Below are 15,106 nucleotides of genomic sequence, written 5' to 3' on the forward strand. Positions count from 1 at the left end.
CAGCTTTCACTCGGACACTGAAAAGATAGTCCAAAGACACTGATGAGGCTTTTGAAGGGCTGTATTGATACAACCCTGATTCCCAAAAAGTTGCCATGCTGCTTCAAACATAAATAAAACACAATGTAATGGTTTGTTAGCCTTTTCTTCACACTTTCCAAGAGGAATGGACAAAGGATTTTTTTTTTTTTGTCCAAGTAGAAGGCAAGCTTGTGTGCCCAAGTTACAACACCCTCCATCAATCACCCTATCGCTCATTTACCTTTTGACACACTGATAACACTGATAGACACACCTCCTAATTTTAGTGCTGTACATTTTTGGGTTATTGTATGTCAAGTAATAGACTTATACACTCTTCAATTTAGCTTGCGCCTGAGCTCCACATGATCCAAAACTACTACATCAGCCGTCTGTATGACTCAATTTACATTGAGAGTTCCTAAGGTCATCCTTGAACACAGACATACAAACTGAATTGACAGCAGTCCACACTATACACCTGATGAATACAGTCACCCCAACATATAGAAGGATGCCGCACAACCTTCAACCCAACCAGCTATGCCACTGTAACATCAGGAGGGGGTAATGCACTTCAGCACAACTGACAAATTACAAATGAGCCTTTTATTGTGGTTTTCATCAACTCATTTTTTATATAGTATTGTCTGCCAAAGTAAGAAAAATTACTGCATGTGGGGGTTTTTTTTTGTGCTCTTACTGACTTGAAGGGAACAGGGCCAAGTTGGGTAGTGACACATATTTCTGTGCGACAATCAGCAAAAACAACCTATGAATCCGAAATCTGGTGGCAGGTGTGGGTGTGGGGATGTATTTGAATGTTTAAATCTTAATTGATAACTAAGGATTTTTTCCACACTTGAACTTTGTTGTGTATTCATAATGTGATGGAGAAATAGTTAAATTATGAGTTGTACACGGTTATTATTTGTTTGGGTTGTAGATTTAGAATCTGTTATTCACAACTTATTTCGCTGGTAAAGGTGTTCTCTCGCAATTTATTAGTGTATTTCCAGAAAGTTGAGAGTCACAAGACAAATTAAACAAGACTAGGTAGAAACCCAGTATAGGGCTGGACCTTGTTTGTTCAGTGTGCTCCTGAGGATGAGGCTGAGGACTTTCCAGGCCTCGCTGTAAAGCTTTGTTTATAGTGGATGCAGTGTCCCCAGCATGAGGGTGCACGCTCCAGATCACGCCTCTGTTGTCATGGCGAATAGTCATGCCCCTCACAATTCTTGAGACTAAATGTTCAGTTCAAGCAGGACTTTTCATTTCGAGATGGACAAGTTCATATTTGCTTTTTTTTTCTTACTTTGTTGAATACAAAAGTTCAAACAGGCAGCTGGACAACATGACATTAGTTCATTACAATACAATTTAGAACATGACTGCCACAAATACAGATAAAAGCAAATAAATTAAGAAGCTAAATTAAGAAGAATGGCTTGTGGTGTATGTATTCTATATGAGAAGATATACATTATACAGATATACTGTATGTGTGTTAAGCGTGAACATTGCTGCTGACAGATGTTTCAGATTTGTCTTTCTTGTCTTAAAAACACACACCCCTCATTTTGTTGATAACATCATCACCCTAGAATTGCCATAGACGTACACTGAATCCAAAAAAATAAATAATGAAGTGCAATTGATCCAACAATTGTGTCAAAGGAGGACACACTGCTTTGTAGCACATAGTAAATGTGAACACATCTGACAAAGGAAGATGCAGTGATGGGCAATTTGATTTGTATATAGTGTTATTTTCTGTGAAGTATTTGTTGTGTTTTGCTGCTTTGTTGCTCTGTCATGTAACTATAATTTCCCAGTTTTTACTCACAATAACATATACTGAAAGCATATAACCTGTGGTGTATTGTGGGGGTCTGTTTGTATGCAAATCAACTGTAAACACATGAATAACAATAAATATATTTCTGAAGAACATTTAAGAGTGCATAATCATGTTTAGAATTACAGTTGCAATTGAAGCACTCACAGGTCTTGAAGTGTTGAAGTTGAGTCAAAGAGAGTCAAGTGGCATTTAATGTGTAGGTATCGAAAGGAGGTGTTGATTAAAATGTACGCAGTAAAAGCAGTTGCTGTTTCATTTGAAGTGAAAGCGGAAAAAGTGTTTTGGTTAGTTTGTGTGATCATTGATCTTAACTGCTGTGACCACTAAAGGTGGTTGTAAATGAAATGTGTAAAGGAGCCAGTATACTGCGTCATATGTCAGATGGTCATGTAGCTTCAAAAACTCCCTCCCCCCAGACCTTGGTAATGTTGAATGGAGGAGGGTTTGTGTCTGACCATCTCTGTTGCTTTCTGAAATCGACGATCCAACATTCACAGCGACTTGAGATTATGATACAGTCTATGATACAGTATGATACAGGCTACAGTTTTAAGGTGAGAATTGAGCCAGGGTTTGAATTTCTCTCCAACTTTTTCATTCTTGACACAACTATTTCATTAATTTCTTTCACCTTTCATATGGACAACAAGGTGCAACACTATAAATGTCTTTAAGGAGAGAAAATGTCTGCTGTTAGCTGCTATTATATTTAAACAATACTGTTTGCTGTTTTTTCAATCCACTTTCTAGTGTGGGCATTCAGAATACCTAGAAACACTTAATTTCCCACGTTCAGACAACACATCTTACTAACTAGGGCTGCTGACACTTATCCAACCCTTAGGCTGCGTTCAGACCAACCTCAGTCCTGCATGAAATAAAGCAGCCCTCTCATTCATTTGAATGGAGCCAGTCTGTTGATGCAGTAGGGGTGCCAACACAGGGCTCCAGTAAAACAACTTGTGCTGCAACATCAATCATCAAGGCACTGTGTTGGCCAATCTAATGTATGCAAACACACATTACTTTTGGATTACTTTGTAACATGAATGCCAGAACCATAAGCAGTTGAATTGCAGTTGAAGTGTAAGAGCTAAAAGCTTTTGAACTCTTGGATGAATGTGGAGAAAGTAGTTGAAATGTCAGTTGAGGTGTTGAAGCTGAGAGCAGTTGAGAGCGTCGGTAGCAGATTAAGCAGCAACAGAAGAAATCTCAGAGTCATATCTCAACAGAACTTTATGTGACTTAGTTATCATTAGAGGCCATGTGAAAAATGTTTTTTTTTTTAAATTGGGGGTGAACCTACCTTTAAATGATCAGATTGTATATACATTTGCTTGAAAACATGTACAAAAAATATTTAATAATATGTTCAATAATATGTTTGATATGAATCTTCCCTGCTCTTGTACTGACATAAGGATGGGGTTCAATTCAGTTCAATTCAATTTTTTTATATAGCGCCAAATCACAACCGAGGTTGTCTCAGGACACTCCATATAGAGCAGGTACAGACCAAACTCTTTAGCTACAGAGACCCAAAAATTCCCTCATGAGCAAGCACTTGGTGACAGTGCAGTCAGATGTCATTGTCTCCATGAGAACTGAGCAGATTCCAATGTTGAGTAGGACTGTGAGATATGGTTGAAAGTGCTGGAATAAGTTGGTTAGTGAACCTTAAGCTAAAATCTTTTGTCACTTTATCTTTGTTTTTGAATCATTTTATTGAGAGAGTAAACATTTTGAACCAGTACATACCCAATCCTAACCATTAATCTAAACTTATTCTAATTTGTTCTACCATCATGGTGATGGCAGGTGTGGTAAAATGAAATTTGATGAATTAGACAAAATGTCAAATATTATAAAGTATAAGGGGTTAAATGTGACCAATGACATAACCTCATTCATACACACACAGGAGCTCAAGCTACGAGGAATCATTCATGCTCTGGCACAAAATATTGATGTGTGTATGTCTTGTCTCACAAACATAGTCCAAACATCTGCAACTAAAAGGCAAACTATTTTACTGGTTAATGTGATAGACTTCACCTCCACTTTCTTGTAAAGCCTCTCATCTTGTGTGGCTTTTGTTTATTTCAATCTGTCTTTCTCTTTTTGTATGTGTGGTGGTAATTTGGACGAGGGGGTCGTTGCGTGTGGCCCCTCCACCTGTCCTTACTGGGACTATTTCTGGGTCTCACACTGAACCAGACTATGTCTCGCCTGGCAACAGTGCCTGTATATATATGTATGCACTCTGTGTGTGCGTACATGTTATTCCGGTCTTGACTACAAGCTGTATAGGCTCATATGGACTGGCTGTAACAGCAGAACAGTGACCCAGATGAACCGTTTTCTATAACAGTGATGAAGCTAATGTTGGTACCATGTTCCAGTGTCAATTGGCATGACATGTTGGTCTGATATATGCAGTTTGTTTTCATCATATGCTGGTGTTGAATGATTTTCTAATGCAGAAAGTAGTTTGACTAAACACATGTAAAACGCATCATCAATCAGTACATGACTTCATTCTCAGTAAAAGAAGTGTACCTCTTGTAGTGGATCTTGTCAGATTGTCTCATTAGGTCCACCTGTCATATGACTTTACAGATTGTTGCAGAAGTCACATTAGTTTAGTTGCATTTGTTTACTAAAATATTTATTTAGGTCATAGATCAATGAATCACTGATGTTCTCTACATTTAAGACAGTACATCTTCACATATTGCTGTTTTAAGACCTAAGGGCTTCCAGACTGGCCCCAGAGAGAAGAAAAGCTGGCACACATTTATCAATATGAACACTTGAGTTCATAGAGGAATTCCTCACTTATTTTTAAGACAAACAAATCATGTGACCAAATTCTGTTGGCTGAATGAAGACCATGGGATGTGGTTGAAAGCCAGTAAGTGGGTCTTTGAGCTTAGATTGTTTTGTTACAGATACTATTTCCAAAGGTCATTAATGAACTTCCATGCTTAAAGGAGAATTTGGTTTGCTGGCTCGCTGTGTATGTGATGGTTGGATAATATTGATGTTACATTTACTCTTACTGTAGTTTCTATGTGTTTGTCCTTGGTTTAATGGGAACTGAATTTAGTGTGGTTTTATCATGTAAATCTACATTTTATTGTTTTAGTAATGATGTTTTTCTTTCCTAGAGGTTCATTCTTTTTTCTAATATATGAAGGACCAAGAATACATGCACAAAACATCATCTGGTATTAATTCAACTTCAGATATAGCAGTTCAAATATGTTGGTACACAACAAATGTGCTTTAAGCATGGTCTTAGAGTACTTACTGTATGTATAAATAACTACATTATAAGCCTGTGTATGTGCATGTTATTGACAATGTCCCATACAGTATTAACACGTCACAATCCCCATAAGTCTTCATAACCAATATTGATGGTTATTGGTGTCTTTTGTGAACTAATAGAACACCGAAGTTAAAGAATACAGGGTAGAAGTTTGCAAATGAGAGTAAAAACAACAAATACGGATGTTTCCATACAGGTTAATGAACTCTTTGGGTAAAATGCCTAAAAATGATGCAAATCATATGCTATGGCCTTCACAGTCACTAGTGGTCAACCCAGCTGAACACCTATGGGAGATTTGCGAGTGACATTATTAATTAATTATCATTATCAAATCATTGAATGTTTAGCAGGTATGGTCTTGTTGGCCATCTTAGCATGCTAACATATGTTCACCACATATGTAGCCTTCTGACACAGTAACCATCAAACATAAAGAGCAGCTGAGGCTGATGGGAATGTGATTATTTGCAGGTACTGAACATATTAAAGGATGATGGTCAGAGGATCATCAAGTTATTGTCGTTCATCCTGAGGAGAAAATAAATGTCTGTATCAAATGTCATGTCCATACATCCAATAGCTATTGAGACAGTTCATGGAAAAAACTAAAATGTCAACCTCATAGTGGAAAAATCAGGGGATCATCAAAGTGATGAGGCTATATCGCCTAGAAACCATGGGTATCATGGGTACCAAAATGTATTTCAAGTCTGGACATAAATGATGGTCAGACTATCATTGAGTGTCAGGCTCACAACAGTGTGGCTAAATACCTCACTAAAAAACATTCAATAAGCACACAGTTCTATTATCTGTGGATATGGGTTAGGGTTAGTGTTAGGTAGTGACCAAATCATTTGCTGCTGTCAGGATGAATTTTATATCCCACTGAAATTACTTTCCTATACTTTGGAATTCGAATCAATTTTTTGGATCAAAACATAACGTATTGATTATTCAAATGCCATCTCTGCCCTGAAAAATTCAAAACATGAATAACTAGAAAGCTCTCAGAAACTGCATGAATGTTTTTGTTTTGAACAAATACTTACACAATACAAACAATCATCTATGTTACTTGCATCTGCTTTGATGTATGTTCATTTCGTGACCGTCTCTCCGGGAAGACATTCATAGTGTTGCACTTGGTTGTTCATGTGAAAAGTGTCAGCAGTAGTTGCATAGAGAATAAAAAAAGTGAGCTTTTGAGAAAGACATCTACTGTCTGACCTCCACACAGCTGACCAACCATTGCATGAGGAGGGCGTAAAAGTCAGATTGTCTGTTTCGGAAAGTATGAAAAATTCTGACACCTGAAAGTTATGGGAGGAAGATGAAAACTGTTTTACCATTTGACAAGAACTTTTGTTGAAGAACATTGCCTCCTTTTGGATCATTGTTATTAAGGATAATTAAATTGAAAAAAATTTAAATACTCAAGTTATACACAAATTGTATTGAATTTAACTAGAGTATATGGTATTGAACTAATGTACATTACGTTGTACCACGGGGTAGTGGCAGGCATTTGGAAAAGTTCAAATTTGAGTAAGGACTAGTATGTACGAAGTCTGATATGAATTGGTCAAACTTTGTATTTCTATCCTTTTTTCTTCCAGTTTGGAATGGCCTGTTACCTCTGCTCTGTGCTTCTTGTGGCTGTTAGCTCCCACTGTAGACAGCCGCAGGTCTGCTTTGATCCTTTTGGAGTCACCAGACATTTTTTTTATTGATCACTGAGGATGTTCAGCAGGAGGATGTAATGTGTGTGTAGGTTCACATCACAGTCAGAGGAAACTGGGGATGCTACATAAATATATACTCTATAAACATACAAGTGTGTATGTGTATGGTGTGATACACAGATGTCAGTGAGCTGCCATAGTCCCCAAATAAATAAGAGAAGAAGAAGTTGTCATTTTCTGTCTTTGGATGGAGGGCTTGCTTGCTGCCATTCAGTGGAAGTGCCATTTGAATTAATAAAAGAATACATGTATTTCTTTTGTGTGTATATATATATATATATATATATATATATATATATATCTCACTGAGGATGTTCAGCGGTACTCACACACACAATTTCTATTGATATTTGATATACATTTTTAATACAAAAATGTGCCATACTCAAATTAACGTGAGAACTGAGAATTAATTGCCGGGATCATGCAGTATTGTAGTAACTGTAGGTCCATAAATGAGGTCATGGACAGTTCAGGTTTAGAAAGTGTAAGCTACAGTTAAAACAAAATATTGCAGGGTGCCCACAGGTAGCTTTACTGGTACAGCATGCGCCCTATATACCAAGGCTGTGTTCTCACCACAGTGGCCCATGCTCAGCTCAAACCTGTGGCCCCTTGCTGCATGTCAAGCCCTCTCTCTCTCTCCACTCCGCATTGTGCTGTGTAATGAAGGCTAAAAAGCCTCAAATTTTAAACATAAAAAATAAAAATAAAACCCCAAACATAATTATAAATAGTTTTTGTACTGGATAAGAGCCTATTTTAAATCTGGAGTCATTTTCTTCTCTAATCAGTCATTAGACAGGTAATAATGAACAGCTGAATGAATGAATTGAAGTAACCATATCACCATTACAAACACAGCTACAACAGAGGGTCACACGAGCATGCATGGCACTACTATCACTGATATAATGTACTGTGTATCATGATGTCAGTCAGGCTGATTTTCTTTTCTATTAATTATTCATTTTTTTGTGTATTGATGCTGCTAACTGTAGTAAGTTACCACAGACTATATGTCATTTTACATTAGATCATTTTAAGCTGTTTTGTGTCATTGTGCATATTATTTTTTGATTAATAATTGTTATTTATTTCCATTTATAGGTTGTTGTTTTTTTTTTTAACTGTGGTCAATCAGTTATAGTGTGGAGGCAGCATAGTTGTGTTTTAAGAATTTTCCCTCCTTGCCAGCTTAATGTACATTTCTGGCATTTGTGTGAGAAAAACATCAGCAAGGGCATGGGCAGCACCATTCCCACAGGCTTTAACCCAGTCTTATATTTTATTCCTCTTTGCCTGTGTCATTCCTGCTTCGTTTTGTTTTTGTCTCTCTGGCACCGCCAAGTGAGAAGGGTATCTCGGAGTGTGAAGTGCTCCTCCACTCCTTGCTGAAAGCACCCTGCAGTAGCAGCATGATAATTTTGTCTTCCCTCTGCATCATGTTTACCTAGCAACAAGCATCACCCGCGGCTGGCCATCCCATTGGTCATTTGAAAACGCACCGGGGACCAATGGCAGTACTGTTGCCATGGTACAGTGTATAGTTGCCGGGTGGAATTTTGCTGCAAGGCACGTGAGTCTCAGAGTCTGCTTGCCTCCTCACACTGCTGTTGTAATCTCCGTTGTCTGGTCGTTAGTACAGCTGAACGCAATTTAGTGGAAGCCAGTCAGTAACTCTGTGAGGGGAATTACTAGCGTTTATTCACATGTTTAGTTATATAGCTGTTTCAGCGTTTCACAACTATCAATACACCGAGAAAGAAAATGTGCTGTGCAGACAGCAGGACACGACTGCATCAAAATCCACAGCCTGTTTAAATCCACTGTTAAAGAAGCTACTTTTCTGCCGGTGAAATATAATGCAGCACTTCCTAACAATGTTCTGGAGCAGGATTTGAGGTTATAATGAGGTTTAAAAGCTACTACAATTATCTAGAATATTTTAAATCAAAACGACAAAATCAATAAAAATATATAAAGAAGTCAAAACGTCTTTATTAATCATAATATTATTAATATTAATAATTGAAATAAGGATATATTTCAGAATGAGAACTTTTGCAAAATGTAAGGGCAAAAACTCAGACAAATACATTTTGATACTGATGTTCATGTTGTGACAACTTGCACAAAAGCTTTAAACATATTAAGTGATTATTTAGAATAAGCATATGAATATAAACCTATGTGTATTAATTTATTACTGCAAATTACAGTTGTCCTAAAAATACCTTTAACAATGTAAATAATCTATATTTAAATTCATTTTAAAACGTTGTCATTAAAACATGGGCGTTTAGATTATAAATTCTACTAATGATTTGAAATCATTTGTGTTGTGTTGTGAAACTGAAACTCTTTTGAATTAAATGAGATTTCTATACAGGGCATTGAGTCAACATGGATATCATCTTATAAAGGCATTGGGTAGGTGCCAAAACATTAGTTAAGTGATTTTTAGATAGAACTGTTGCACTTTATTCTTTCATGTCATGTTTATTTGTCTGCTAATATGTATTAAGTATGTAGCGTATATCTCAAGAACTACTGATAATAATGTGTGTTGAAGGGCATTTCATGGGCAACAATATGACAATTTTAGTGAAAAAATCCCCCTTACAACTAGCAGAGAAGTTGTTGTATAGTATGCATGTCACAGTTGGTCAGCCGTTGTCTGTGTTTGTACTATATGAATGTCCTGTCATCCCCAGTATACGCACACACATACACATACTTGTTCACCTGTTACTCATCTGTCTGAAATTGTGAAGCTGAGATAATTGTGGGGTATGCATGGCAGGGAGAGTAGCAATGCATTATACTCCATGTTTCTCCTCAGTGTAAACAGACATATGCTACACAATGGGCTATTGAAAAGTAGAGTTAAGCTATGGCCCCTTGTTTTTCTGTATTTCTGTTCCCACCCACCTTGCATCCAGTTGGTTCTGTATCTGTATCTGTTCTGTATCTGGCATTCCTTCCCATGGAGAAATATACTTGACAGAAAATCCAAATTAGTGTGCATGCACAGGTGAAACGGCCTGTTTTAGCATAAACAATGTGTCAAATTGTCTGGACAGTGCTTTAAGCCATGGGTTCTGCAGCCTGAAAGTTATGTAGACTACCAAGAAAGGCTGCAGAAACTGGTGTCAAACAAACACCACAGAGCCAGAATGCAGTGACGACATTGCCTTCGAATTTTGCTCACTTTTACAAACTAAATACATCAATTGCTTAATTTTAACCAAGTTTGTTTTATGGCATCTTTAACCATTATATGGGCTTTATGTACAGCATTAGTGTGTTGTATCAAAAATTATATCACCTCAAAATAACAAACAAAAATATGGACTGCTTAAAGCATAGTTCAGTATGACAATATGGCAATTAAGATGGAAATTGCAGCAATAGGACAGAGAGAGAGAGAGTTTCAGTCATGTCCCCCAAAATTAATCCAGGATTATCAGGGGAGACCATGCCTTTGTATAGCAAGCAAGCTTCAGTAGAATTTTCAATGTCACAGTTTATTACATATTACTGACTGATTAGTCCGCACAGGTTAAAGATTAAAATCACATTAAAGAAAAAGAACTCAAGTGACACACATTTCCGAGGGCACTGTGAGTTGTATTTGAGGGTGAATTTTCCTTTAAGAGCTGTCAGATGGTTTATGACACTGTGTGTGTGCTGAGCTGTTCCCAGGCAGCATTGTGCCTGATTTAGCTGGAATGCTTGGATAGCAACAGTAACAACTTTTAGCTTTGGCTGGGTTGTGAGGAGAAGACACACATCTCAGCTGCAGAGACTCACTTAGTGACCATGTGCTTACGGAAGCCTTTTGCCCTGCTCTCTTCTCTGCTCCCCGGCTGTATCTCCACCCCCCTAGGTCTCCCCCTCCCTCTTTCCATTTCTACCTGACATCGTCAAACTATTTCCGCGTCATTCCTGCCTCGCGTCGTGTGAAGACACACAGAGAAACTAAGCCAAACGCCCCTCCCACTGATCCATCTGCTACCCAATTACAGCCTGTGATGGGACTTTATGTAGCCAATTGCGTTGCAGCTGCCATAGCGTCGGGTAGCAACAGACCCCATAGAGGGTGTTTGCTGAGTGAAGGTGGAGGCTGTGTTTATGAGTACAGATAAGTTGAAACATTTTGAAGGACTGAGTGAACATACTGAGCCTTTAGCTGTTACATGGTAGCAATAATAAAACCGATTTCAACCGCTCATTTTAGTGTAGGTTTGTCATAGTCACATTAAAGATTATTATATTAAAAACTGCCATAATTAATGTTTGTGTCTGCTTTCTTAAACCTCGTCCACTGAAAAGTAGTTCTATTTATCTGTTTATATTTATCAATATTGACCTCTTCTCTTTCTCATTTCCCCTCTCCCAGGCCCTGGTCTCCTTAGACATGATGATGAGCAGGCCACAATGTATTTTTCAGACCCTGCATTGTATTTGTCATACAAAGCTATAAAAGCTATATTTTTGTAAACATTCGGAAATATGTTTTCAATATATTTTATATTGTTCTGTCAAATTTCAGACTCATAAGTTAAGAAAATACCCATTATTGCAGAAAGTGGCTATAAGTGTGTATCAAACGTATTTTGAGAGAGTTTATCCAACGCAGTTGTATTCAACGGTTTAAGTAAAGGTTGTCTGTGCATGCGTGTATATAAAGTTCCAGTATATATATCCCGCTGTTACTATAAATGGACAGGACAGGAGAGGACTGCCTGGAACAGACCACTGCGGTCAGATGGAGGGTTACTGTTCGCGAACTCACTTGTTGATTACGGTCCATAAAATCAGTCGGCCTCTGAGTGCTGTTTCATGTCAAATCCCTCGTGAAATGTCGGTCATGTCATGTTTCCGTCCTGTATGTGTGTCTTTTCTGGTTTTACCAGTACTATGTGCGGCTGCGCCAGGCTGACCAGCACCGACCCCTGCTACAGGCATATGGTATAGTCCCCATGGCAGGGTGGGGGGGAGCCGTGTGGGAGGGGTGCACGGATTCCGTCTAACGGAGAACCACGGAAAGGGAAACGGGCGAGAAACATGAGTTGAAATCGCCCTTGTGAAGGTTTCCATCTTGAAAGAACAAAAAAATCTCCCTCAATTCTGAGAGGGACGAGCAAAGGAGACGCTGAGTGAGACAAAACGTCGGAATCAGGCGGAAGGAAACTCGCGTGAAGATTCGATCAAAGGCGTAAAACAGCAAGCTCAGGAACTTCATGGGATATTGTTTCCTCAATTTACTTCGAGAGGAGTGTCAAGTTTTGGTTCGTTGCAATTTAGACGTTGTTTGTGATTCTTCTTAAGTGTGATTACCTCAGAGGGGGACTTCTTCTTGGATCGAGTTGCGCTTTGGTAAACAGAGGACAATATCGGATTTTGGAAATACTATACAAACCGTCAGCGGCTTGTCCTGTATATTTCTTCAACATTTCTTATTTCATCAAGATACTCGTTTTACAGCCAAGCTAAAGAGGTGTGCAACTGAGCACCCGTGTCCATGCTTGTAAAAGTCACTTTGTTCCTACAAACGGTGTGTGGATGTCCAGTTGGGGGAACTTTCTTTGAAATTGCACGTCTGTGTGAAATCGAGACGTTGCAGTGGACTGTTTTGTTTACATGTGTTTGTGCAACTGTTTGTTGTCACAGAGATAATCTGTGTAGTGTATAGCGAATACAGTATTGTCTGGCTTTATAAAAGGGCTTCTTCTCGCCCTGGCAGAGGCCAGCCACCTTCTGCTGTAGGCGAGTGAAGGGGGGGCTGAGTGACCAGAGCACACACAGGCATCGTGAGGCTCTGGCTCTGTGACATTGCCAGTGGAGAACTGTGTGTGTCACTGGATTAATCTAAGTGATAACATCAGTCTACACTGTCCTGCTCTGTCCAGTGACGACCCCCCCAAGTGCCAGTAATTGGAGCTATTTTTAGCATAAGGGATGGGGTAAAAGCAGGCAGCTGGAAGCCCAACTCCCCTCCACCTCCTTCTCTTCAACCCCTTCTATCACACTACCTCGCTCAACACACCTGGCAGTATGCTGGGCGAGCCTGGTTAGCACAGACTTCACTTAAAGCTAGTTAATTAGTTAATGTGTTTTACATATAGTCTTGCAGAAAAAAATGAGTAACATGATATTTCTTGGAAGCATACTGACCATGGAGTCTTAGTAATGGGAATATGTGGAAATACTAGCTGCACTCTACATTGCACATTCAACTCTGAGCTGGATTACTACCAACTGAAGAACTACTAGCATAAGCAAGTAGAGTCTATGCCCTCACCCCTTGGACATTTTGCTTAAACTTTTAATCAAAGTAGCCACTTGTTAACACACTATAGAGGAACGGCCTACTTTTGACTTCTTAGAATATTAGTCACCAGCGATCTGGAGTGGTACAAACCTCCACCACACAGACAGAATGCATGAAACTGCCAAAACCAATGTAACAAAAAGCTAACCTTATTAACCAAATATGCTATTTCCCCCCACTCCCTAGACCCACAGAGAAACAGAATATATATGTAGAATGAGAGATCTTTATCTATTGTGTAACTCCACAGAAGACAGAGCTTACATCCTTTATATTTTTACTTAAGAAAGACAAGCTGCCTGTACACCAGTTGGTTGCCTTAGAAACCACAGTCACAAAATAATAAAAAAGAAACAAGCCAGAGAAGACGGTGCCTTTTGATTGGTTGGTCAGTTTCCCACCATTACAAGATTCATTGATTTAGTTGGATGTAAACATTTGAAGTGAACTCTGGGATTGGAGACCCATGTGATGACAGTTACGTTAACCCCCACAAGCTCCACACATTTGTCAAAGTGTTTTGATTGATACTATTTCCACGCTGGATTGAACAATTGGCAAGCATTTCCATGGTGATCACATCGTCATCTGTGGAGGACAAGACTGTGCCCTCTTGCAGGATGGTCCAATCAGAACCCTGGATCACCTCCGCCCTGCTGCGCAAGAACAAGAGTCAGTACACACACACACACACACACACACACACACACAGACACAGACACAGACACAATCACACTGATGAAAACTGTAAACTTTTTCTTACCTAATAGTTTAGCCACAAGTCTGTGTGAGTCAGCTGTCATGGCAGTCTGTGTGTTGATACTCTTGTTAGTGTGTTTGTGACATAGGATATTTTAGGGGACAAATTTCAGACTAAAGACCAGATAATTGGGGACAGCTTGTCCAATAGGAGACAAAAACCATGTCTCCAATCTGAAAACAACTGAATTTTGGGTTAGTGGGTAAGGTTAGGGTTAGATTAAGGTTAGAGGTAGGAAAGTAGTGGTTATGGTTAGAGTTATAGTAAGGCTTCAGGAAATAAATGTAAGTCTATGTAATGTCCCCAGAAGTGACTGAAATCATTGCGTGTGAGTATATGTGTGTTATGTTTGTCAATATAAAGTGTGTTTGTATGTCAGTATGATGAACAATACAATGTGAACGTACTGCGATGGCACTGTGCATGTCGGTATGTACTGGCACTGAGTGGTGATGTTGGAACTTGCATGCATTCTGGCTGATCTGGGCCTGAATAGGCTCAGGCTCCATGCCTGTCAGTGTGACCCGAAGCATCTATCTTTTTCTGCTGTGCTGCAGGAGTTGTGCACCACCATGGTCAGACAATTTGGCATTTGTGGTCTGTCAGTCAGGTACACTGAGCTGAGGGACAGGATGTGAAGATGCTGTTCATGCTGAAAAACCAATCTTTGACTATGGTCATTTATTTACTTATTTTTGGATTATCTATGTCAGTGGTTTCTGGCAGGTGGGTCAGTGTCTAGCGTGGGACACAGGTCCATTTTGAGTGGGTCGTTAACATGTGAATCAACTTTGTCAACTTTGTCACTTTGCTTTGTCGTGTAGTGAATATCAGAGCAATTATTTTATTAGTGGTGCTTCAAAGTACCACAAGTAGACTGTCAATGCTGGGTCTGCTACTTGTAAAAACAAGTAGGAAAAAAATCCTGTTTGGGACACTTCACAGAAAAAACAGGTTAGTAACAGGTGATAGTGTCATGATTGGCTATGAAAGGGACATCATCAAAAGACTTGGTCGTTCACAAGCTAGGATGGGGAGAGGT

At 39.0% G+C, this 15,106-nt stretch overlaps 1 protein-coding gene across 2 annotated transcripts in view; it reads left to right on the plus strand.

The window, feature by feature from the left end:
- dyrk1b (dual-specificity tyrosine-(Y)-phosphorylation regulated kinase 1B) overlaps positions 1-15,106 on the plus strand; it is a 74,744-nt gene that overhangs the window by 24,757 nt on the left and 34,881 nt on the right. Inside the window, exon 1 of one of the 2 annotated variants that reach the window (XM_041942377.1) lies at positions 12,010-13,976. The exons of the other annotated variant lie outside the window; for it this stretch is intronic. Coding sequence (XP_041798311.1) covers positions 13,874-13,976 — 103 coding nt within the window. The 5' untranslated portion in view covers positions 12,010-13,873. Of the gene's footprint in view, positions 1-12,009; positions 13,977-15,106 lie in introns of those variants that run through there. 2 annotated transcript variants of the gene reach the window in all.

The sequence above is a fragment of the Chelmon rostratus genome, chromosome 8 (genome assembly GCF_017976325.1).
Source record: "Chelmon rostratus isolate fCheRos1 chromosome 8, fCheRos1.pri, whole genome shotgun sequence".
NCBI classification, from domain to species: Eukaryota; Metazoa; Chordata; class Actinopteri; order Chaetodontiformes; family Chaetodontidae; genus Chelmon; species Chelmon rostratus.